At 48.6% G+C, this 26,839-nt stretch overlaps 1 protein-coding gene across 1 annotated transcript; it reads left to right on the forward strand.

Moving 5' to 3' along the window:
• Positions 1–1,025: 1,025 nt before the first annotated feature.
• On the forward strand, positions 1,026–25,607 carry LOC119973358 (cytoskeleton-associated protein 4-like). Its single transcript, XM_038811331.1, is given in 3 exon segments — positions 1,026–1,898; positions 24,178–24,231; positions 24,233–25,607. Coding segments are annotated over 3 exon segments (1,539 nt in total). The 5' UTR covers positions 1,026–1,601; the 3' UTR covers positions 25,421–25,607.
• The last annotated feature ends 1,232 nt before the right edge of the window (positions 25,608–26,839 follow it).

Genomic DNA, 26,839 nt, shown 5'->3' on the forward strand with positions numbered 1-26,839 from the left:
AAACAGGAATTAATAAAGTGCCAACTCCTCGGTTACAGCGATTAATAGAGTTGCAATTTATCGGGTTACATGGATTTTAAAAATTACAACTCCTCGGTTTACAGGGATTAATAGAGTTACAACTGCTCGGATACGGGGATTAATAGAGTTACAACTCCTCGGTTACAGGGATTAATAGAGTTACAACTCCTCGGTTAAAGGTTTTAAGAGAGTCACAACCCCACAGTTACACGGATTAGTAGAGTTACAACTCCTCGATTACAGGGATTAATAGAGTTGCAACTCCTCGGACACAGGGGTTAATAGAGTTACAACTCCTCGATTACAGAGATTAATAGAGTTACAACTCCTCGGTTACACGGATTAGTAGAGTTACATCTCCTCGGTTACACGGATTAGTAGAGTTACAACTGCTCGATTACAGGGATTAATAGAGTTACAACTGCTCGGTTATAGGGATTAATAGAGTTGCAGCTCCTCAGATACATGGATTAATAGAGTTGCAACTAGGTTACAGGGATTGATAGAGTTACAACCCCTCAGATACAGGGATTGATAAAGTTACAACCCTTCAGATACAGGGATTGATAGAGTTGCAACTCCTCGATTACAGGGATTGATAGAGTTACAACTCCTCGGTTACAGGGATTAATAGAGTTTCAACTCCTCGGTTACAGAGATTAATAGAGTTACAACCCCTCAATTACAGCGATTAATAGAGTGGCAACTTCTGGGTTGCAGGAATTTATAGAATTGCAATTTCTCGGTGACAAGGATTAAAAGAGTTACAACTCCTCAATTACAGCGATTAATAGAGTTGCAATATCTCGGTTACAGGGATTTATAAAATTACAACTCCTCGGTTTACAAGTATTAATAAAGTTACAACGCCTCGGATATAGGGATTAATAAAGTTACAACTCCTCGGATGTAGGGATTAAAAGAGTTACAACTCCTTGGATACATGGATTAATAAAGTTGCAATTCCTCTTTACAATAACCAGTTAAATGGGTGTTGATACAAGTGGACAAATATGCCGGGGTATTCCTCACAACTCCTGATTACGGCTCTCATGATCAAATCATATTGTGTCTGAATGAAAGTGAATAATGAATCGAACCAGGAGGTCCAACAGCCTGTTACAACTGACATAGCTGCACATGAGCCATCCGGGGAGGGGTAAGAAATTGTGTCAATTGCACGTTAAGCAGTCGCCTGTGAGAACGATGAGAGTCAGGTCGTGGGATATGGGATGGTGATGTAACTGGAGTCAGCTGTACATCCGAAATGAGCGTGTTCCCCTCCCAGAGTACGTGGCAGGAGCGGCCCCTGTGCAAATCACTGCAGCCCTGCTCCCAGCATTACGGAGAGGCCGGGAACGCCGAGGGAGAAAGAAATCTAAACTTTAAGGAGCAACTTCTCGGGCCGGACTCACTGACGATCCTCCTGCGAGTGGAGCTTCGCAAGAAAGTGAGTTAGAGGGACATAAACCACACTAATAACTGATAAGCAAGCTGCACCCCCCCCCCCCCCCCCCCCCCCCCATACACAGACTGACTCGTTTTATCTAACTTGGGAGATTTCACCTTCTCAGAAGAATATGTCTTCCCTGAAACAAAGAAATAAGAACCATTCTGAGCGGGGTTCCCACACGGGCCAGGATGACGTGGCCAAGAAGAGCACGAAGAGCAGCAAAGGAGGTGCAGGTTCCGGCTCGGCCACCGGCAGAGTGCTGCTCCAATTCCTCCTCTTCTTCATTCTGGCCGCCGCCGCTGCCCTCCTCGCCTGGTACGCCCACAGCCTCTCGCAGCAGCTCAGCCACCTTCACAGGAGGAGCGAGGAGACTTCCCTCCGGGGCCACGAGCTGGCAGCCAAGTTGGGGACCGTTTTGCAACAGGTAAGATCGAGGCTCCTTGTGCCTCAAGTCTTGCATCTTTCTGCTCCAAACCGCCCCCCCCCCCCCCCCCCCCCCCAATGTGTGGTCGAAGGCAAGCGGGTCCTCGCTTTAAGAATCGATTTCAGAATGAATCAGGTAATGTGCACACACGTGGGCCATTTACATAGAAGTTACACCATCCAGGATCCGATTTGCTTATGTATTTGCACTCTCGCCTTTAGGATGTAACTATATGCACCATATGATCTTACATTCCCTGCGGGCTGTTTATTAACAATCTTACCATTTAAGGAACGGCTACATTCACCGTTATCACAGAATCAGAAGGTTTACAGGGCAGAAGGAGGCCATTCGGCCCATCGCGTCTTCACCAGCCCCTGAAAGAGCACCCTACCTGAGCCCACACTTCCACCCTATCCCGGTAACCCAACAACCCCACTTAACGTTTGGACACTATGGGGCAATTTATCATGGCCAATACACCTAACCTGCACATCTTTGGACTGTGGGAGGAAACCGGAGAACGCGGAGGAAACCCATGCTGACACTGGGAGAGCGTGCAGACTCTGCACAGACCCAAGGCGGCAATCGAACCCGGGTCCCTGGCGCTGTGAAGCAACAGTACTAACCACTGTGCTACCATGCCGCCCCCAGAATGGACTGTCTCACACTGCACTGCATTAAGCATTGCTTTTTTAATAACCCCACTTATTCTAGCTGTGCTTCTTGTACTTTCTGCACACTTCCATGCTTTGTGTCCTCAATTTGGTCTCTCCGGTATCATCCACCTCCAGCCAACTCATGCATAAAGCGGGAGTGCAAAGGAATGACTACAACAGGATAATACAGAAACAAGTATCTATTTACCCTCTGCCGATCCGTGGTCACCTTTTTTCTTGCAGTTATGTTTCCTTTTAAAATCATTTATCTTCCATTTTTAACAAGATTCTTACATGGCTAATGGTCCAGAGGCCTGGACAAAGGCCTACTCGATCTTGTCCTCATCAATCTGTCACTCAGACACATCTATCCAATCCATGACAGTATTAGGACTGACCACATGTTCACACAGGGCATCCCCTATCATGTTGTGTAGTAGTGTGCTAATTGGAATAGATTCAGAACAGATATTTTTTTTAAATTCCATTTAAGGGGCAATTTAGCGTGGCCAATCCACATACCGTGCACATCTTTGGGGTTGTGGGGGTGAGACCCACGCAGACACGGGGGAGTATGTGCAAACTCCACACAGACAGTAACCCAGGGCTGGGATTGAACCCGGGTCCTCAGCGCCGTGAGGCAGCAGTGCCACCACTGCGCCACCGTGCCGCCCAATTCAAAACAGATCTAGCAGCTCAAAAGCAAGCAACCATGCAGCAGCAGAATTGCAATCAACCACAATCTGTGAACTAATAAAAGTAAATTACTGCGGATGCTGGAATCTGAAATGAAAGAGAAAATGCTGGAAAATCTCAGTAAGTCTGGCAGCATCTGTAGGGAGAGAAAAGAGATAATGTTTCGAGTCCGATTACTCGCTTTGACAAAGAGTCATCGGACTCGAAACGTTAGCTCTTTTCTCTCCCTACAGATGCTGCCAGACTTGCTGAGATTTTCCAGCATTTTTACAATCTGTGAACTCATGGCCCAGTCGGTCCCTCATGTTACCATTACCACTAAGCCAGGGGACCAATCCTGGTTCAGAGGAGTGTAGAAGAACATGCTGTGATCAGCTCCTGATATACTTAAAATTGAGATGCCAACTTGATTAAGCTACAACACGGGACTAGCTGCATGCTAAAGAGCAGAAGCAGTACTCTATGTAGAGAGCAGAACAATCTCATAATCAATGGATGAGATCAAAGCTCTGTAGTCCTGTCAAATCCCATCATGAATGATGGTGGACAATTAGAAAGCTAATGGAAGGAAGAGGCTCCATGAATAACCCCATCCTGACTGATGGCGGAACCCAGCACATCAGTTGAAAAGGCAAGGCCAAAGCATTTACAACCATCTTCAGCCAGATGTGACAAGTGGATGATCGATCATGGACTCCTCCTGAGGTCCACAACATCACACATACCAATTTTCAGCCAATTCAATTCACTTCACACAATGTCAAGAAATGACTGAGCACAGTGGTTACAACAAAGGCAATGGGCCCTGCTAACACCTGGCTGCACTGAAGGCATGTGCTACAGATCTAGCTGTGCCCCATGCCAATCAGTTCCAGTATAGCAATACTGGCATCTACCCAATAAAATGGTATATCCTAAGAACAAAAGGCAGAACAAATTCAAACCACAAAATTACCACCCCATTTGTTGACTCTCAATCATTATCAAAGTGATGGAAGGTATCATCAATAGTGCTGAAGAGACATTTACTCTCCAATGGGAACACCACCACCTGGAAATTCCCCTCCAAGTCACTGCTGACTTGGAAATATATCAACATTCCTGTTGGCTGGACCAAAATCCTGGAATTACCTCCCTAATAGCACAATGGTGTACCTACACCATAGGAACTGCAGTGGTTCAAGAAGGCAGCTCACCACCACCTTCTCAAGGGCAATTAGAGATGGGCAACAAATGCTGGCCTGGCGAGCGTAGCTCACATCCTGAATATTGCTATTGGGGTTAATCAGAGCAATGTCGTAAGCTCACATATATCCAGTTGATTCATCAATCACCTCCCCCCATGCTGCTCCCTCCCCCCTCAGAATGTCAGAAGTGGGATATTTGCTGATAACTGCACAGTTTTCAATACCATTCTACCATTTGCAACTCCTCAGATAATGAAGCTATCCATTCTTGAACGCAGCAAGACATGGACAATATTCAGGTTTGAGCTGTTACTTAGCAAGTAACATTTGTGCCAAACAAGCACCACTGAAAATGACCACTGCTGACAAGAGGTGATAAACCATGTGCACTTGCAATTCAATGGCATTACCATCACTGAATCAACACCCTGGGTACCATCATTGACCAGAAATTTAACTGTACACATGACTTAAATGCCATGGCTATAAGAATACATCAGAGTTTTGGAATTCTGGGATGAGAAGCTCACCACCCAACTCCCAAAACCTTTCCACCATTTACAAGACAAAAGTCAAGTATGTCATGGATACTTTCCAATTGCCTGGATGAGTGCAGCTCCAACAACACTCAAGAAACTCAACACCATCGAGGACAAAGCAGCCCACTTGATTGCCACCCCATCCATCACATCAAACATTTATTCCCTTTAGCATAAATGTACAGTGGCATCAGCATGTAACATCTTCAAGATGCGCAGCAACTCACTTCACCAGCACCTTCCAAACCCACAGCCTCTTACACCTAAAAGAACAAAAGCATTATGTGCATAGAAACACCACCACCTGCAAATACCCCTCTGGGTCATACACCATCCTAATTTGGAATATATCGCCATTATGTAATTGTCACTGGGTCAAATCTTGGAACTCCCTCAAGAACAGCAGTGTGAGTGTACCTACATCATACAGACTTCAGCAGTTACTGGTGGTGCCTCATTACCAAATCTTCTCAGTAAATGCTGGCCTTGCCTATGGTGTCCACATCCCATGAACAAACAATAATATATGGCATCTTAGCTTCTGAAAATATTTACAAGATCACTTTGTCCGCACCGCACACAGTGATTTCCTTGGAAAATTCAATTAGTCAGGCACACTTTGTTGCCTATACCTGATTGATCCATGCCTTTCCAAATTTTCATCAATTTAATCCTTTGTTACGGACTCTAGATATTAAATAAGTAAAACTTCAAACTTGGTTCAATTTCTCTGCTAGATGTGAGTGTAAATTGGCTATTGGACATAGACGCCAGTGCTTTCAATTCAAAGTGAGTTAATGGCTAGAAAATCATTGATGGTGTGAATCAACTGTATTGTGCCTCATGGCTAATTCTCCAATATATGCTCCTGTAAAAGGAGCTTTTCAGTGGGCATTGGATTGGATTGGATTGGATTTGTTTATTGTCAAGTGTACCGAGGTACAGTGAAAAGTATTTTTCTGCAAGTAGCTCAACAGATCATTCAGTACATGGAAGAAAAGGGAATTAAACAGAATTCAAGAAAATACATGAGAATACATAATAGGGCAACACAATATATACAATGTAACTACATAAGCATTGGCATCGGATGAAGCATACATGGGTGTAGTGTTAATGAGGTCAGTCCATAAGAGGGTCATTTAGGAGTCTGGTGACAGTGGGGAAGAAGCTGTTTTTGAGTCTGTTCGTGCGTGTTCTCAGACTTCTGAATCTCCTGCCCGATGGAAGAAGTTGGAAAAGTGAGTAAGCCGGGTGGGAGGGATCTTTGATTATGCTGCCTGCTTTCCCCCGGCAGCGGGAGGTGTAGATGGAATCAATGGATGGGAGGCAGGTTCGTGTGATGGACTGGGCGGTATTCACGACTCTCTGAAGTTCCTTGCGGTCCTGGGCCGAGCAGTTGCCATACCAAGCTGTGATGCAGCCCGATAGGATGCTCTCTATAGTGCATCTGTAAAAGTTGGTAAGGGTTAATGTGGACATGCCGAATGTCCTTAGTTTCCTGAGGAAGTATAGGCGTTGTTGTGCTTTCTTGGTGATAGCGTCGACGTGAGTGGACCAGGATAGATTTTTGGTGATGTGCACCCCTAGGAATTTGAAACTGCTCACCATCTCTACCTCGGCTCCGTTGATGCTGACAGGGGTGTGTACAGTACTTTGCTTCCTGAAGTCGATGACCAGCTCTTTAGTTTTGCTGGCATTGAGGGAGAGATTGTTGTCGTTAGACCACTCCGCTAGGTTCTCTATCTCCCTCCTGTATTCGGACTCGTCGTTATTCGAGATCCAGCCCACTATGGTCGTATCGTCAGCAAACGTGTAGATGGAGTTGGAACCAAGTTTTGCCATGCAGTTGTGTGTGTACAGGGAGTAGAGTAGGGGGCTAAGTACGCAGCCTTGCGGGGCACTGGTATTGAGGACTATTGTGGAGGAGGTGTTGGTGTTCATTCTTACTGACTGTGGTCTGTTGGTCAGAAAGTCAAGGATCTAGTTGCAGAGTGGAGAGCCAAGTCCTAGGTTTTGGAGCTTTGATATGAGCTTGGCTGGGATTATGGTGTTGAAGGCGGAGCTGTAGTCAATAAATAGGAGTCTGATGTAGGAGTCCTTGTTTTCGAGATGCTCTAGGGATGAGTGTAGGGCCAGGGAAATGGTGTCTGATGTGGACCGGTTGCGACGGTATGCGAATTGAAGTGGGTCAAGGCGTTCCGGGAGTATGGAGGTGATGCACTTCATGATCAGCCTCTCGAAGCACTTCACTACAACTGACGTCAGGGCCACCGGGTGGTAGTCATTGAGGCACGTTGCCTGGTTCTTCTTTGGTACCGGTATGATGGTGGTCTTCTTGAAGCAGGTGGGGACCTCGGAGTGGAGTAGGGATAGGTTAAAGATGTCTGTGAATACCTCTGCCAGCTGGTATGCGCAGGCTCTGAGTGCACGACCAGGGATCCCGTCCGGGCCCATCGCCTTCCGTGGGTTCACTTTCAGGAAGGCCGATCTGACTTCGGAAACTGTGATGGTGGGTATGGGTGAATTATGGGTTGCTGGGGCACTCGACAGCGGATTGTTGGTTACCTGCTCAAACCGAGCATAGAATGCATTAAGTTCATCGGGGAGGGGTGCGCTGCTGCCAGAGATACTGCTCGGCTTCGCTTTGTAGCCCGTAATGTTGTTTAGTCCTTGCCACAACCGCCGAGAGTCTGTCTGTGACTCTAGCTTAGCTTGATATTCTCTCTTGGCATCTCGGATGGCTTTGCGGAGGTCGTACCTGGATTTCTTGTCTAGGACAGGGTCGTCTGCCTTGAACGCCTCAGATCTGTCCTTCAGTAGGGAGTCAATCTTGCGGTTGAGCCATGGTTTCCGGTTGGGGAACATACGTACTGCTTTCTTTGGCACGCAGTCGTCCACACATTTGCTGATGAAGTCTGTGACGGTGGTGGCATACTCATTTAAGTTAGTCGCTGAGTTCTTAAATATGGACCAGTCCACTGTCTCCAAGCAGTCACGTAAGAGCTCTTCTGTCTCCTCGGACCAGCACTGCACAACCTTCTTAGCTGGATTCTCCCGCTTGAGTTTCTGCTTGTAAGCCGGGAGAAGGAGCACAGTCTTATGGTCTGATTTCCCAAAGTGCGGTCGGGGGATGGAACGGTAGGCGCCCTTGATTTTTGAGTAGCAGTGGTCAAGAGTGTTGTCGCCCCTGGTGGGACAGGAGATGTGCTGGTGGAATTTTGGCAGTACACTCTTGAGGTTGGCTTTGTTGAAGTCTCCGGCCACAATGAACAAGGCATCCGGGTGTTCTGTTTCATAGTTGTTTATGACTGTGTACAGTTCATCCAGCGCCTTCCTCATGTGGGATGTGGCTCAATCGTAGCGCTTCAGGCTCCAGGTTGCATTTTCAAATCATGTCAGTCTCACAAAGGTTTAGGTTTCTTCCTGTGGCCTAGTGGTATAGGTCACTAAACGGAGGAGGTTTGCTGGAGTTACTTGGGAGGATTTAAACTAGTATGGCAGGGGGTGAGAACCAAAGCGTTAGCTTAGAAGGTGTAATAACTGAAGGGGAAATAGAGAACAACATCACCCTGTCTGCTCAAACGCAGTGGTTTGAAGTGTATTTGTTTCAACACCAGAAGTATACAGTAGCAGGTAAGGCAGATGAACTTAGAGCACTTATTAGTACTTGGAATTACGATGTTGTGGCTATCACATAAATGTGGTGAAAGGAAGGGCAGGATTGGCAGCTGAACGTTGGAGGATATAGATGCTTCACAAGAGATAGACGGGGATGTAAAAGAGGTGACAAAGATGATTGATGAATGGGCAGCACGGTAGCACAAGTGGATAGCACTGTGGCTTCACAGCGCCAGGGTCCCAGGTTCGATTCCCCGCTGGGTCATGTCTGTGCGGAGTCTGCACGTTCTCCCCGTGTGCGTGGGTTTCCTCCGGGTGCTCCCGTTTCCTCCCACAGTCCAAAGACGTGCAGGTTAGGTAAATTGGCCATGCTAAATTGCCCTTAGTGTCCAAAAAGGTTAGGAGGGGTTATTGAGTTACAGGGATAGGGTGGAAGTGAGGGTTTAAGCGGGCCGGTGCAGACTCGAGGGGCCGAATGGCCTCCTTCTGCACTGTATTTTCTATGAAAGGCATGGATGTTGTTTACATGGACTTCAGTAAATCCTTTGACAAGGTGCCTCATGGCAGACTGGTACAAAAGGTGACAGCACACGGGATTAGAGGTGAGGTGGTAAGTTGGATACAGAAATGGCTCGGTCACAAAAGGCAAAGGGTAGCAGTAGAAGAGTGTTTTTCTAAATGGAAGGTTGTGACTAGTGGTGTTCCGCAGAGATCTGGGCTGGGGCCTCTGTTGTTTGTAGTATACATAAATGATTTGGAGGAAAATGTAGCTGGTCTGATTAGTACGTTCGTGGATGACACCAATGTTGGTGGAGTGACAGATAGTGTTGAGGATTGTCAGAGAATACAGCAGTACATAGGCAGAGAAATGACAAATGGAGTTTAATCCAGACAAATATGAGGTAATGCGTTTCGGTAGGTCTAACAGAGAGTGGAAATATAATATAAATGACAAAACTCTTACGAATATAGAAAGTCGGCAAGGAAGGCGGCGGGACCAGATGGGTGCCCGGCGGATATCTACAAAACTTCTGCGACAGCACTGGCCCCGCACTTGCGGGAGATGTTCACAGACTCGCTGACAAGGGGCACACTGCCACCTACACTAGCACAGGCCTCAATCTCGCGAACACCTAAGAAAGACAAAGACCCGATTGAATGCGGTTCATACAGACCCATCTTGTTAGGCCCCAAAATATTGGCCAAGATCCATCCTTTATCCCACAAGCCCCCAATTTATTATGGACCAGGGTTTAGAAAACTCCAAAGTATATCATGGAGTTCACCTGACCCATAATTTTCAATAGATTTTGGTTATGGGGAGCACAAGGGCCCACTTTACAGGTGTGATGCAACAGAGATTTGAAGTATTTAACAAAAAACAATGTTTACTCTATGAATTCAGTTAACACTTTATAAACACACAGTTCATATCAACTAAAAACACTGATACTTTCCCAAATACAATATTCTATAGGTAACCCTTAGTAACTTTCCTAACAACATCCATAAGCCCAAAACACTTTTTAACAAAGACAGCATGTTCAAATTCTCTACAGAAACAGGTATTACTTTGAAATCATCAATGAACTGAAGACATTCTTTAGCTTGTAGAGAGAAAGATCAATCCACACATCTGCTTGGTTCACATGCAGCTCTCCAACTGAAAGTGAAACTAAACACAGAGCTAAAACGAGCTTTCAGCACAAAACAAAAGTAAAAAGCAGTGCGGAGCCCAGCTCCACCCACACACTGACATCACTGTGGCTATTTGATAAACACCCATTTCTTAAAGGTACATCCACCTGACACCTCCCCCCAAGAAAAAAAATAAACCATCAACTTCAAGATGGTTTCATTTTTCCCCTTTTGCTTTCCTTTAAGAAATACTAACAGTAAAATACTTTTTTTTAACAAGACAAAAGACGCAAACATTTATAATAACATAGTCCATTTTAGTCATTCTTCCTCCACCTGGAATCCCTCTTTATTGACAGTCTCTTTGGACAAGAAGGTCTCTGCACGATCCATCCATTGCTCTATGCCTCGGCATTTCTCTTTAAGGTCAGATACATTCGTTCAATCTGATCACAGAGCCCCTTGTAATTCTCCAACACAGGAGCATTGGTTAACACAGCCTTTAGGCCTTCAAATGTCTGTTGACACTCCAGATAAACACCGATTTCTTAAAGGTACATCCACCAGACAAACTGCAATAAGATTACCATCATTTGGAATAACCTTCAATGATGATCCTTCCAAAGATGCCCAGCACTTTTTCTCAGGATTCAAACTAAATAATCAAACATTCACTTGTGCATTTGTAATGCTACAGTTAATTATTTTACTTAGATATGCTTTACCAGCATACGTTTTAAAAGATTAGGCTATTATTTCTTTAAATACACTTTTACCCTAACAGGCGTATCTATGAATGCATAATCCTGGAAAATAAAGTAATGAGTAAAAAAAAAATTCATAGGTATTAGAACACATTTACATGTTCGTTAAGGAATACAAAGTTTTATTGCATAACTGTAAAATAGCTAACTCAATTTATTGAAAGCCAGAGGGGAGATGAGTGCAGCAATGTCTATAAATAACACCACGTTAATGCCGAATCAGGTGAATACGTTAAGGTCATCAGTAACCTAATGGACAATTTGGGTCCAAGAGTGTTGAATCATTATCCGCAGACCTTAGAACCAAAATAAGTGGGAACATCAGGCAAAAATGGTTAGATGAAATATACATTAAGCACCAAAGAATCTAGGTACTTCATTTGATTTTCTAGGATGTGGAATAGTTATCTTTCACATAAAATACTACACCATTATTATATTACATGCACCAGTATGGCGACATTGTCGCTCTGTGGTTAACACAATTGCTTCACAGTGCCAGGGTGCCAGGTTCAATTCCCGCTTCAGTCACTGTCTGTGTGGAGTCTGCATGTTCTCCCTGTGTCTGTGTGGGTTTCTTCCATGTGCTCCGGTTTCTTCCCACAAGTCCCGAAAGACACGCTGTCAGGTGAATTGGGCATTCTGAATTTTCCCTCTGTGTACGCCAGAGTGTGGCGACTAGGGGATTTTCACAGTAACTTCATTTCAGTGTAAATGTAAACCTACTTGTGACAATGATCAAGATTATTATTATAGTGGAATACAAACAGTACACAAGAACCTAAGAATTAGGACCAGAGGTAGGCCATTCGGACCCTCAAGTCTGCTCCACCATTCGATCAGATCATACTGATCTGATTGTGGTCTCACTCCACTTTCCTGTCTAGCCCCCATAACCCGTGACTCCGTTGTTGGTCAAAAACCTATTAAACTCGGCCTTTAATAAATTCAATCACCCAGCCTCCACTGCTCTCTGTGGAAGAGAATTCCACAGACTAATGGCCCTCTGAATTAGTACATGGTGTGACAGAAGAAGACACCATCATGCACCAGCTGCTTGCATTGGTCATTATGTCAGAACAGAAACGTACATTTGCACTTCTTTCTTAGCTTCGAACTGTGGTCAAATTGACAAGGACTGATGGGGTATCGAACACTTTGTGAATGGCAGCAAAACAAAGTTCTGTGATTTTGGAAATGTGGCTGAAAGCTAGGATTTGCAGTGTTCATCAGGATTACCATTGATCAGAAAGTGAACTGGACTGGCCATTTAAATACTGTGGCCCCAAGCCTGGTAAGAGGCTCAGAATCCTGCAGCAAGTAACTCACTTCCTGACGCCCCAGAGTCTATCCACAATCTATAAGGCACAAGTTAGGGGTGTAATGAAATATTCTCCTTGTCTGGATGAGTGCAGCTCCAACAGCACTCAAGAAGGTTGACACCATCCAGGGCAAAGCAGCCCACTTATGATACCTCATCCACAACGTAAGAGGACTCAACGGCCCAGTGAAGAGATCCAGAGTCCCACCGAAGAAATATGAGGGCCGACATAGTCTTCCTCCAAGAGACACACCTGAGGGAGCAGGACAGACTGCGGGTAAGAAAGGGCTGGGTGGGACAAACCTACCATTCCTGCTATGGGACAAGGGCAAGAGGACGATGTTTAGGATGACAAAGACGGTTACGGACCCGGGAGGACAGTACGTCATGGTCAGCAGCGCGCTGGATGGGGCACCCGTAGTACTAGTTAACATGTACGCACCCAACTGGCTTGACACGAGCTTCATCAAGAAGACCATGGCAGAAATCCCAGACATAGCGACGCATCGACTAATCCTGGGGGGGGGGGGGGGACTTCAACTGCGTACAGGATCCAAAGACAGACAGATCAAACCCCAAAACGGGGAAAACCTCAAGCATGGCAAGGGAACTCGGTCACTTTATGGAGCAGATGGGAGCGGTGGACCCCTGGAGGTTCACCCACCCGGGGGAAAAGGAATTCTCCTTCTTCTCCCCAGTACACAACGTATACACCAGAATTGACTTCTTTGTGGTGGGGAAAACGGTGCTTCCAGGGATAGACAAAGTGGAATACTCCGCAATTGTGATATCAGACCACGCTCCACATTACATTGACGTGCGGCTAGAGACGGGCAGGGCCCAACGCCCCCATGGAGGTTGGACGGTGCCTTATTAGCTGACAAGGCCTTCAACGAAAGGATAGGGCGGGCCATAGCAGAGTACACGGAGAACAACCAGAACGGGGAGAACTCACCCTCCACGTTCTGGGAAGGGCTAAAGGCCGTACTAAGAGGGGAAATCATCGCTTTCAAAGCGCAAAGAGATAGGGAGGAAAGGGTGGATAGGCAGCAGCTGGTCGACTCTATACTGGAGGTAGACCGTAAATACTCCAAGGCCCCGACCGTAGAGCTCCTGGCGGAGAGGAAAGAGCTACAAAGGAACTTTGACCTGCTCTCCACCAGGAAAGCAGTGCACCAACTCCGCCAGGCACGCGGGCCACGGAGACAAAGCCAGCCGCCTGTTGGCACACCAGCTGAGAAAGCAGGCAGCCACCAGAGAAATTGCACAAATCAGGGGTACCAGACGCACGTTAGAAACAGAACCAGAAAAGATTAACAAAACCTTCAAGGCCTTCTGCCAAGAGCTGTACACCTCAGAGCCCCCAAGGGGGGAGTCTGGGATGAAACGGTTCCTTGATGGACTGGACATTCCAATTGTGGGGGAGGGCAGAAAACGGGACCTGGAAGCACCACTAGCACTGGGAGAGATCATGGACAGCATTAGCTCCATGCAGGCGGGAAGGCGCCGGGACCAGAAGGATTCCCGGCAGACTTCTACAAAAGATTTGCGACAGCACTGCAGGAGATGTTCACAGACTTGCTAGCTAGGGGCACACTGCCACCCATGCTAGCACAGGCCTCAATCTCGCTGATACCTAAGAAAGACAAAGACCCAACGGAATGTGGGTCATAAATCCCATCTCACTGCTGAACGCAGACGCCAAAATACTGGCCAAAAGGCGAGGAGCCTGTGTACCTGAGGTGGTCACAGAGGACCAGACGGGCTTCGTCAAAGATAGACAGCTTACCTCGAACATCAGACGCCTGCTGAACGTGATAATGACCCCCTCCGGGGAGAGAACACAAGAGGTGATCATCTCCCTAGATGCAGAATGGAAATACCTCATAAAGGTACTGGAGCGGTTTGGGCTTGGAACAGGGTTCACCTCCTGGGTAAAGCTCCTATACAACGCTCCCATGGTGAGCGTACGGACCAACAATACCAATTCCCAATACTTCCAACAGCACAGGGGCACCAGACAAGGATGCCCACTGTCCCCGCTGCTGTTCGCCCTAGCGATCGAGCCACTAGCAATCGCGCTCAGAGCAGCAAAAAGCTGGAGGGGGATCCGAAGGGGAGGCAGAGAGCACAGAGTCTCACACTGCAGATGACCTGCTCCTCTACATTTCGGACCCACAGAGCAGCATGGGAGGAATCATTGCGCTCCTGAAAGAGTTTGGAGCCTTCTCGGGCTACAGACTCAACATGAGCAAAAGCGAGATCTTCCCCGTGCACCCGCAAGTAGGGGGGGCAGCACTAAAGGGGCTGCCGTTCAAACAAGCCCGACACAAATTCCGCTACCTGGGGATCCAAATAGCCCATGACTGGTAAGGGATCCACAAATGGAACTTCACCAGTCTAACGGAGGAAGTAAAAAAGGACCTGCAAAGATGGAACACACTCCCACTCTCCCTCGCGGGGAGAGTCCAGACGATCAAAATGAACGTACTGCCCAAGTTCCTCTTCCTGTTTAGATCCATTCCAATTACACCCCAAGGCCTTTTTCAAAGCGCTGGACAAACTAATCATGGCGTTCGTATGGGGGGGTGGGGGGGGGGGGGGGGGGAATGCTAGGATCCTGTGGTGAATGTGATTCACACCGGATTATAACCTGTATATACACGTGTCTATATTGTAAGTGCAGTTGCACTACCTGACCTCCAGGGGGAGTAGCTCTGGGAATGCTCGAGAGTTGTACGGGACTTCACCCTTGGCTCCGCCCAGGACCCCTCCCCCGGGAGCTGCTGTATAAAGATCAGTGCCACAGGGTCAGCCGGCCAGTTCACCGAAAGTTCAACGGCTAACAGGCTGGCTCTGTTGTAAGTATATTAAAACCGCTATTCTAATCCTACAAGCACGTGTCCGTAGAATTGTTGGTTCCAATAATTTAATATACTTAGGAAACAGTCGAAGAAATCATGGAAGCAGCCCTCAAGCTTGGACGCCTAGAACTCGACCCACAGGATGCAGAGGCTAAGGATTTTTTTTCTCACTGGCTGAGATGTTTTAAGGCCTACCTGACAGAAGCCAGCACCGCCAGAACAACGGAGGAACAAAAACTCAGCCTACTGCACACGAGGGTAAGCCACAGAATCTCCACACAGCTGAATCCGGCCGGTTCTTACACCGCAGCGCTGGCTATATTGGACAAAATGTACGTTAGGCCCATTAACGAGGTTTATGCACGCCACGTGTTTATGACTCGCCATCAGCGGCCTACAGAAACGCTTGCCGAGTTTGTAAGGGAATTGAACAATCTTTCCAATGACTGTAATTATCAAGCCGTTACGGGGCTGAATATAGGGACCTTGCTGTGCGGTACGTTTTTGTAGCGGGCCTTAGGTCTAACTATGTGCGCCAAAGACTGCTAGAAAAGGGGGCCCAAGACTTAGACACTACTGTGGAGGCTGCTACCACTACGGAAGTTTCCTTCCACAGCCTCACATCGTTTCCCGCGGACCTCGCGACCTCAACGTGGATCCCCGACCAACAGTCCCCCCAGGCCTGTGCTGCACGGCCCCCCAGCTACCGCGCTGCCAAAGCCAGTTACTCTGCTGCCCCAGCCAGCTACTCAGCTGCTCCAGCCAGCTACTCAGCTGCCCCAGCCTGCCATTTCTGTGGCCAAAGCCAGCACCCGCGGCAGCACTGCCCAGCCCGATCCGCGACCTGCAGCAGCTGCGGGAAGAAAGGCCACTATGCCAGAGTGTGCCTCGCGAAAAGGGCCCCAGTTTTTAACTCCCCTGCAGAGAACAAATCGCTCCCAACACCAGCGGGCCCGCGGGGCCCGAAACGCTGCGGCCTACGCCCCGACCCCGCCCCCTCCCGCCACGTGCGATCCATGGGGGCCGCCATCTTGGCAAACCCCCACCGTGCGGCCGGCCGCGTGCGACTCATGGTGGCCTCCATCTTCCTCGCCGCTCACCATGTGCGATCCACGAGCCCCATCTACATCGGCATGCTCAGAAAGCTCATCTGAAGAATACGACTTCCCCGGGCACTCACCACACGGCCCGCAACTCAACGCGGTCACCCTGGATCAATCCCGCCCCAAGCACCTACGAAGTTCGATGGCGGAGGTCCAGATCAACGGGTACATCACGCCATGCCTCTTTGACTCCGGGAGCACCGAGAGCTTTATACATCCAGAGCTGGTAAGACGCTGTTCGCTTTCTATTTTTCCAGTGAGCCAAACTATCGCCCTCGCTTCGGGCTCCCACTCAGTCCAAATCCAAGGACGCACCGTCGCTACGCTCACAATTCGAGGCGCTAGTTATTCTAAATTTAAACTTTATGTCCTGCCCGATCTCTGCGCGCCACTCTTATTAGGCCTGGATCTCCAGTGCAACCTCAAGAGCCTCACCCTCAGCTTCGGCGGGCCCCTGCCCCCACTCACTATCTGCAGCCTAGCCACGCTGCGCATCTCCCCCTCTCATCTCTTCGCCAATCTCACTCCAGATTGCAAGCCAGTAGCTACTCACAGCAGGCGATGCAGCCTACAGGATAGGGTCTTTATCCGATTGGAGGTCCGACGGCTGCTCAGTGAGGGGATCATAGAGGCCAGTAATAGTCCCTGGAGAGCTCAGGTGGTGGTCGTCAAGACCGGGGAAAATTTTGCATGGTCGTCGACTATAGCCAGACCACAAATCGCTTTACGCTCCTAGACGCGTATCCCCTCCCCAGAATTGCAGACATGGTTAATCAGATCGCCCAATATCAGCTATTTTCCACGGTGGATCTGAAGTCTGCATACCACCAGCTCCCAATCCGCCTGGAGGACCGCCACTACACGGCGTTCGAGGCCGATGGCCGCCTCTTCCACTTCCTCCGGGTTCCCTTCGGCGTCACCAACGGGGTTTCGGTGTTCCAACGAGCAATAGACCGAATGGTAGACCAGTACGGGCTGCGGGCCACGTTTCCGTATCTGGACAATGTTACCATCTGCGGCTATGACCAGCAGGACCACGACGCCAACCTCCACCGTTTTCTCCAAACGGCACAGAAATTAAATCTCACTTATAACAAGGAGAAATGCTTTTACCGCACAAACAGACTGGCCATCCTCGGCTATGTCGTGGAAAACGGAGTCCTGGGCCCAGACCCGGACCGCATGCGCTCCCTCTTAGAACTCCCCCTCCCTCATTGCCCCAAGGCCCTCAAACGGTGCTTGGGATTCTTTTCATACTACGCCCAGTGGGTCCCTCAATATGCGGACAAAGCCCGCCCACTCTTTAAGGCCACACGATTTCCCCTGTCTGCTGAGGCGCGCCAGGCCTTCAGCTGCATCAAGGAGGACATTGCCAAAGCAGCCATGCGGGCGGTGGATGAATCCACACCCTTTTAGGTTGAGAGCGACGCCTCAGAGGTAGCTCTAGCAGCCACTTTAAATCAGGCAGGGAGGCCCGTTGCATTTTTCTCCCGTACCCTATCCGCTTCAGAACTCCGACACTCCTCAGTCGAGAAGGAAGCACAAGCCATCGTGGAGGCTGTTCGTCACTGGAGGTACTACCTCGCAGGTAGGAAGTTCACCCTCATCACCGACCAATGATCAGTTGCCTTTATGTTTGACAACTCGCAAAGGGGCAAAATAAAAAATGATAAAATCCTGCGGTGGAGGATCGAACGCTCCACCTATAGTTACGATATTAAATATCAAGCAGGGAAGCTCAACGAGCCCTCGGATGCCCTATCCCGCGGGACATGCGCCAGTGTGCAGATCAGCCGTCTGAAAGCCATCCACGTGGACCTCTGCCATCCAGGGGTCACCCGGCTCGCCCACTACATCAGAGCCCGAAACCTGCCTTTCTCCAACGAGGAGGTAAAAGCGGTCACCAGGGACTGTCCGATCTGTGCGGAGTGCAAACCGCACTTCTATAGACCAGACAGGGCCCACCTGGTCAAGGCTTCTAGGCCCTTTGAACGCCTTGCGATCTATTTCAAAGGGCCACTCCCCATCACTAACAAGAGCATCTATTTCCTCGACATCATCGACTAGTTCTCCCGATTCCCTTTTGCCATTCCATGCCCTGATATGACCTCCCACACAGTCATTAGGGCCCTGCATAGTATCTTCACCCTGTTCGGTTTCCCCAGCTACGTGCACAGTGACCGGGGTTCGTCCTTTATGAGCGACGAACTGCATCAGTACCTACTCGACAAGGGCATTGCCTCGAGCAGGACTACCAGCTACAACCCCAGGGGGAACGGGCAGGTGGAGAGGGAGAACGCGACGGTCTGGAAGACTGTCCTACTGACCCTCCGGTCTAGAAAACTCCAAGTCTCCCAATGGCAAGAAGTCCTCCCAGACGCGCTCCATGCTATCAGATCCCTCCTCTGTACAGCTACAAATCAAACCCCTCACGAGCGACTTTTTTCTAGGGGCACTACCACGGGAGTCTCACTTCCGGCGTGGCTGAGGACACCAGGCCCGGTCCTCCTGAGGAAGCACGTCAGGGGGCACAAAACTGACCCCCTTGTTGAAAAGGTGTGCCTCCTCCATTCCAACCCCCAGTATGCATTCGTGGAGTTCCCAGACAGTCGCCAGGACACAGTATCCCTTCGGGACCTGGCACCCGCTGGATCCAGCCCCCCCCCCCACTGAGGAACCCCTTACCCCGTTTCCTATGCTGCCGCCCCCTCGCGCCCCCGATTCCGCAAGCTCACCCCACCGGTTCCACGCGCCAGAACCAGCCCGCCCCCAGTCTCCGGTCGAGCCAGAGGTGTATAAAGTTCGGACGAAACCCGCCCCGGAGTCTGCCATCGTACCCCAGCTCTCAACACCCACCCAGCCACCGCAAGAGGCTGCAACCCCGGTGCTCCGCAGATCTAAAAGAACAATTCGTCCACCGGACAGACTAACTCTGTGAACCACCACCCCCGCTGGACTCGATTTTTTTCACAGGGGATGAATGTGGTGAATGTGATTCACACCGGATTATAACCTGTATATACATGTGTCTATATTGTAAGTGCAGTTGCACAACCTGACCTCCAGGGGGAGTAGCTCTGGGAATGCTCGAGAGTTGTACGGGACTTCTCCCTTGGCTCCGCCCAGGACTCCTCCCCGGGAGCTGCTGTATAAAGATCAGTGCCACAGGGTCAGCCGGCCAGTTCACCGAAAGTTCAACGGCTAACAGGCTGGCTCTGTTGTAAGTATATTAAAATCGCTATTCTAATCCTACAAGCACATGTCCGTAGAATTGTTGGTTCCAACAGATCCCAAAGAAGGTCCGACAAAAAACAAAATCCGGTGGGGGCTAGCCCTCCCAAACCTATAATTCTACCACTGGGCGGCGACGGCCGAGCGAATAAGGGGATGGATCAAGGAGACAGAAGCCGAGTGGGTCCCCTGCGTGGGGACCTACCTCTGGGCCCTCGCCATGGCAGAACTCCCATCCCCACCCAAAAAACACTCCAGCAGCCCGATGGTGATAGCCACCCTCCAATCCTGGAACCAACTGCGACAGCAATTTGGCCTGACCAAAATGTCGGACAAAGCTCCCATCTGCAACAACCATAGGTTCACACCAGAACTGACTGACGCCACCTTCAAAAGGTGGGGGGCAGGACAGAGGGACACTGACAGTCAGGGACTTATACACAGACGGCAGGATCGCAACACTGGACGAACTGACAAAGAAAATTTGGTTAGCCAGGGGGAACGAGCTAAGGTATCTGCAGCTTAAAAACTTCCTATGAAAGGGGACAAGGACGTACCCACAACCGCCACGGCAGACACTACTGGAAGAACTACTGGACGCAAGCATACTAGACAAAGGAAACTGTAGTGATATGTGTGACTGACTGATAGAAAGGGCCGACACCGTACTGGACGCAACAAGAAAGAAATGGGAGGACGACCTGGGGATTGAGATAGGGTGGGGACTCTGGAGCGAAGCACTGCATAGGGTCAACTCCACCTCCACCTGCGCAAGGCCCAGCCTGACGCAGCTTAAAGTGGTACATAGAGCCCACTTAACAAGAACCTGTATGAGTAGGTTCCTCCTGGAGGTGGAGGATAGATGTGAACGGTGCCAAGTAGGCCCGGCCAACCACGCTCACATGCTCTAGTCTTGCCCCAGACTTGTGGAGTACTGGACAGCCTTCTTTGAGGCGATGTCCAAAGTGGTGGGGGTGAGGGTGGAGCCATGGCCGAAAGTGGCGTTCTTCGGGGTCTCGGACCAGCCAGATCTATTCCTGGGGAGGAGGGCGGACGCCCTTGCCTTTGCCTCCCTGACCACCCGCCGTAGAATCCTGTTTGGCTGGAGGTCAGCAGCACCACCCAGAGCTGCAGACTGGCTGTCTGACCTCTCGGAATCCCTCCAAATGGAGAAAATCAAATTCGCCATCTGAGGGTCAGACGACGGCTTCCACAGAACGTGGGAGCCATTCACGCAATTGTTCCGGGACCTGTTTGTGGCCAACAACTAAGAGGAAGAATAGCCAGGTAGCCAAAAATAAGGGGTAAGTAGTCAAGAATCAGGGGAAAGTAGCCAAGGCATGAAAGGGAGAGATAGACCGGGAGGGAGGAGGGGGGGGGGGGGGGGGGGGGGGGGGGGAACGGGGACAGCTAAACCTGAGGAAAGAAAGGCCAACCACGGTGGGGGGAGGAGATGGGGAACAAGAGAGGAGAACCAGCGAGGTGGGGGGGAGGCAGGGAAATGAGAGCCAGAAGGAAGGCACGGGATACCAAAATGAGCATGACATCTCCAGGAGCAGGGAACGAGGAAAATAAAGACGGAAGACGGTAGGAGCGGCAGAAGCGGAGGCGAGCGCGAAACGGCAGCGAGACCTGTCCGGGAGAAGCAAGCGACAAAACATGATACACAGCCAAGTATCAGCCACTGTAATTATCTCCCCGGCACCCAAATGTATATTTGCCTCCCCAATCCCCCCCCCCCCCCCCCTTCCTCCCCACCCTCCCACCCACCCCCTCTCCCCCCTTGCAAAGTCGCCTACTTATGTGTTGTAAATCATTTTGCCAGGTGTACAGAGCTGCTGCTGTTGAGCTGATGCACAATACCCTACCAGTTATTCTATTTTATATTTTATTGTATTTATTTCACTATGTACTATTTTCTCTCTGGTATGTTTGGGTGTGCCCTTCTCTTCTATATATGTGTATATATATATATTTCTTATCCTGTGTACATAACGGTAATTATACCTTGTTCAAAAACCCAATAAAAAAAAATTATTTAAAAAAATGATACCTCGTCCACAAATATTCACTAACTTGATCACTGACCAACAGTGGCAGCAGTGTGTACCATCTACAAGATGCACTGCAGGATCTCACTCAGGCTTCATGGATAACATCCAAACCCATTACCATTTAGAAGGGTAAAATAAGCAGATAATGGGAACACCGCCACCTGGAAGTTCTCCTCCAAGTCACTCACCATCCTGACTTGGAAATATATTGCTGTTCCTTCACTATCGCTTGGCCAAAATTCAGGAACTCCCTCCCGAACAGCACTGTGGGTATACCTGTATCACATAGTGGTTCAGGAAGGTAGCTCACCACCATCTTTTCAAGAGCAATAAGTGCTGGCCTAGCCAGTGATGCCCACATCCCCTGAATAAAGAGAAAATGCTGCCTTTCCTGCAAATTGACAAGAGTGCAACATCATCTCTCAAAGATGTTAAGATGCCTCAAGATGTTCTTCTATGTTAAGGGCACTATATAAATGTTGTTATTGTTGTCTCACCTGCTCTGATACCAGCTAAACTTTGCAGCATTGGATTGTATATTTGGTGCCAGCATGCCAATGTTGTGACATTGTACAAGCTCTAAAGTGGAAATCAGCACTGAGAAACACAGTTGACTCAAGTATTTATTCCAATTTTTTGTTTGTTTGTACGTGTCCTTTTGTATACTGGTACCAGAGAGCTAAATAAAATGTTTTATACCAGCAGAGGTGTTCAAAGTGTTAAAGGTCAGAATGACGATTACCAGGAGTTATTCGAAACATATACCACCTTAACTCAGTTTGAGGGACACAGCCATTTAAATACAAACAGCTACATCGGGGGAAAACATTATTTTAAGCTTTTAAAATTTTACTACAAGTTGATTTTTCCCCATTACATGGTATTAGTGTAAGGATATTTAATATAATGTTAATAGTTCAACTTTGCAGAATTGGGGAGCGTAATGCCTGACACAATAAACGGGAAGGCAGAATCCAAGTCTGTGGAAGCAACCCTCAAAATCCCTGTTGGCTGGCTGATGAAGTGGTGTTGATGCTGCATTGGGTGGTAGCATCGAGGGTGATCCTGTCTGGTAATACAGGAAGCCTCCCATGAATCAGCATTACAAGATGCTTAGAAGACAGCAAATGAAATGAAAATGAAAAATGCTTATTGTCACGAGTAGGCTTCAATGAAGTTACTGTGAAAAGCCCCTAGTCGCCACATTCCGGCGCCTGTTCGGGGAGGCTGGTATGGGAATTGAACCATGCTGCTGGCCTGCCTTGGTCTGCTTTAAAAGCCAACGTGTCTGGTTAACATTATATTAAGTATCCAGTGTGCTAAACCAGCCCCAGTTGCAGCCCCAAATGCAGAGAACATAGATGGCAGGATTTGAAGGGGGGGGGGATTTGTGGTTAATGTGGGATGGAATCGGGTGCACGTGTCCCATACTGTCTCTGGCAGTGTTAGCCTAATCATGCAAATACACTTCAGGCATCTTCAGAGCAGGTGGTACAGTCTCCATTAGTCAGTCTGCTGAACTTGAACCTGTCGAGCCAGTGGACTTGGCCAGATAAACATGTCTGCACCTGCAGATATGAGGGAATAAAGTGTGGTGCTGGTTGCTGAAACTTGACCAGTCTGAGAACTCTGTTTCCATTTTAAAGAAGCTACAGCATGACTGGCAAATGCCATGCTTATAAATTATTTGTCCCACATAGCCCATGTTTGTTCGTTCAGTGAATATGTTTGAACTTAACGTGATCCTTAAAAGTTTCCAGTTTGATAAGAACATCAGTAAATAAGAAATAAGAGCAGGAGTAGGCCATTCAGCCCCTCAAGCCTGCTCTGTCAGTCTATAAGATCGTGGTTGATCTGTTGTGCCTTAACTCCACTTCCCTGTCTATCCTCATAACTTTTGACACCCTTGTCAAGCACAATCTATCTCACTCAGCTTTAATATAAACATATTTCAACATCCTACAGACAAGGATATCTGCCGTCCTTACCTGGCCTTGTCAACATGTGCCTGGAGACCCAGAGCTATGTGTTTAACCCTTAACTGCCCTATGAAATGACAGAGTAAGCAACTCAATTTAAAGACAATTAGGAAAGGGCAACAAATGCTAGCCTTCCAACAAACGCCAACATCCCACAACAGAATAAAGAAAGATTTCAAAACAAATACTGTTGAGGAAAATTTGATGTTTCTCCTATAACATTCTGACAGGGAAAGTATTAGGCATGAATTAACATGGAACCAGCAAGAAATTACAACAGACTATGGAAATTAAGCTGTTTTGTTGTTTACTGTACGTTTTCTTTTCTCTGATATTAACTGAACAAACTAAATGTCTTTCATGGAAGGTGATGGGTGCACTGAGTTTTACTGTGGTGACTTTTTAACCAGGGAGCACTAAATGGTTAAGTCAATGAATATTTCTGAATTACTGTTTATTAGCAGCCCATACAGCAGTATTCTAATTCTGTCACTTGCACAAGAGGCTAAGTGGGCATTTATGATATTGGAAAGATCAGAAGCATGTGTTCCCGTTGTGTTTGGTGTTATATGTCCAGTAAGTAGCAATGATTTACACGGAGCCTCTGCCATTTCTTGTTGCAGGTCGAATCTACGAAGACCTCGCTGGGCAGGCTGGACTCGTTCCTGCTGGACACCCCAGCAGCAGTTGCAAGAAACCAACGCGGCAGTCCGCAAGGGCGAAAGCAAGACACACCACATCGGCGAAACTCTGCAAAAGCTGCAGACCGAAATCCTCCGCGACCTCTCCGAGGGGATCCAGGACGTGAGAGATGCAAGGGAGAGAGATGTGGCGTCCCTTGAAAAAACGGTAGAGGAGAAGTTGAGGGAATTGACCCAATCAATCCACGACAACATCGCCACTTTCACAGAGGCGCAGGAGAAGAGTGAGAGCAGCGTCGAGGAAGTGAAGTCAAGAGTGGGCGCCCTGGCAGCGACTGTCCAGGCAAAGCACCAAGAGATGGCAACTTTGAGCGGCGAGTGGGGTGAGCTGAAAAGTAGCTGCCGTTCGCAGCTCGGTGCGCAGGCAGCACTGGAGCAGCGGCTCTCCCGGGCTGAGGTGTCTCTCAACGCCGTGTCCAAGGAGGTGCACGATTGCCGCCAAGATTTGCAGGAGGCCAGGGCGCGCCTGGACGAGCAGGGAGACATGCTGAGCGCAGAGAGCACCGACGCCTCAGCCGCCGCGGAGAGGCTGAGGGAGAGCTTGGATTCCCGCTTGGCCGCCACAGAGGCGAACGTCAACGATCTGAACGCCGCCACCACCCACTTGTCGGAAAAGCTCGAGTTCTACCAGCTGGACTCGGTGCAGAGTGCGCTGCGAGGCACCGCCGAGTCCCAGGCGTCGCTCCGCGAGGACATCCAGGCGCTGAAAGCCAACCTGAGTGAGCTGGCGAGCCCGGGCGGCGGCGGCGGACGGCTCGAGGTGCTGCAGCGGGAACTGCAGAGCCTGGGGGCGCGGCACAAGCAGCAAGCGGAGGAGGCGCGGTCCAAGCACGAGGACAGCTTCACCCAGCTGCAAAAGAGCGTGCACGAGATGGGCGAGAAGCACCGGGACGCGGCGGCGGCTTTAAAGGCGATGGAAGAGGCGCTACAGGCTGGGATGGACGAGAAGTTCTCAACGGTGGAAGCCTCCGTGGACGAGCTGAGGTCTTCAATCGGCGAGGCAAAGAGTGACCTGGAAGCCTTAGGCTTGACTGTGGACAGCCTCCTTTCCAAGCCGGCAGAGACTGAGGCTGCTGAGGATGAACTGGCATCCCTAAAACTATCCCTGAACGAGCTGCAGTCAGATGTGGATAAGTTATCCGTGTCTTTAAATAGAATGCAATAAAGCATAATTATAACCAGTTAGACCATTTGTCTAAACGACAATCTCAAGATCGTTGTGAATTCAACAACACTCCGAAAGATAGAATGTAAAGAGATTGTTGATGAGGATTTTTTTTAAATAATTAAATACAAACACGTAATGTATTGCAATACTTTGCAGCCTGAGGAAATAAAAGTTCTGAAAATAACCTTTTCTGTTCAATATAAATCAGTTCTATACTGCAAACTTGAAAGATCAAATTTTCTTTAAATAAAAAGGGCGGCACGGTGGCACAGTGGTTAGCAATGCTGCCTCACAGCTGTTAGCACTGCTGCCTCACAGCTGCAGAGTCCAGTGTTCAATTCAGGCCTTGGGTGACTGTGTGGAGTTTGCATGTTCTCCTGGTGTTCTGTGTGGGTTTCCTCCAGGTGCACCGGTTTACTCCCACAGTCCAAAGATGTGCAGGTTAGGTGGATTGGCTATGCTAAATTACCCCTTAGCGACAAAAAGATGTATAGTTAGATTAAGGGATTAATGAGGGTGAAGTACCTCTTTCAGAGGGTCAGCGCAGACTTGATGAGCCGAATGGCCTCCTTCTGTACTGTAGGGATTCTATGAAATAGGTGTGAAAAAAACAGTGAGAAGCCAACAAGTAGCTTGCATTCACTCTAATTCTATGCATGGTGAGTACGTTGGTTGAATTCCCTGTGGTCTTGAAAATACACACAGCAAGATTCAACTCACAGCCCCCTGTTTTCCAGCATAAAATCCATCATCAACTGCGGTGCCTACAATGCACTAAACAGTATATTGGCTCAGGTAACTTTCATAGAGCTATCACAGTGCCGAAGGAGGCAATTCGACCAATCACACGTTTGCACCTGCTCTCTGAATGAGCAATTCACCTAGTGCTATTCTCCCCATAACCCTGCACATTCTTCCTTTTTCAAATAACTGTCTAATTCACTTTTGAATGTCTCTATTGAATTTGCCTCCACCACACACTCGGCCCAGCATTCTCCAGACCTTAACCACTCGGAGTGAAAATATTTTTCTTTTCTCAACCCTTTGGCTTCTTTTGCAAATTATCTTACATCTGCCCCCTATCCAGACCCCTCATGATTGTGTGTACTTGCATCAGATCCCCTCTCTGCTTTCTCTTCTGCAAGGAAAATAGTCCCAACTTCTCTAATCTATAGTTATAACTGAAGTTCTCATGTTGGAACCATTGCATGAAAATTCTCCACTCTCTCCAGAGCCTTCACATCTTTCCTGAACAGGATACAATATTCCAGCGGAGGCCAAACTAGTGGCTCATACAAGTTTCAATTCTTGCTCTTGTGCTCTGCCCCCTATTAATAAAGCCCAGGATACTTTATGCTGTATTAACCACTCCTCTCAATCTGTCCTGCCACCTTCAGTTATTTATGTACGTACACC

This window comes from Scyliorhinus canicula, chromosome 11 (assembly GCF_902713615.1).
Source record: "Scyliorhinus canicula chromosome 11, sScyCan1.1, whole genome shotgun sequence".
Lineage (NCBI taxonomy): Eukaryota > Metazoa > Chordata > Chondrichthyes > Carcharhiniformes > Scyliorhinidae > Scyliorhinus > Scyliorhinus canicula.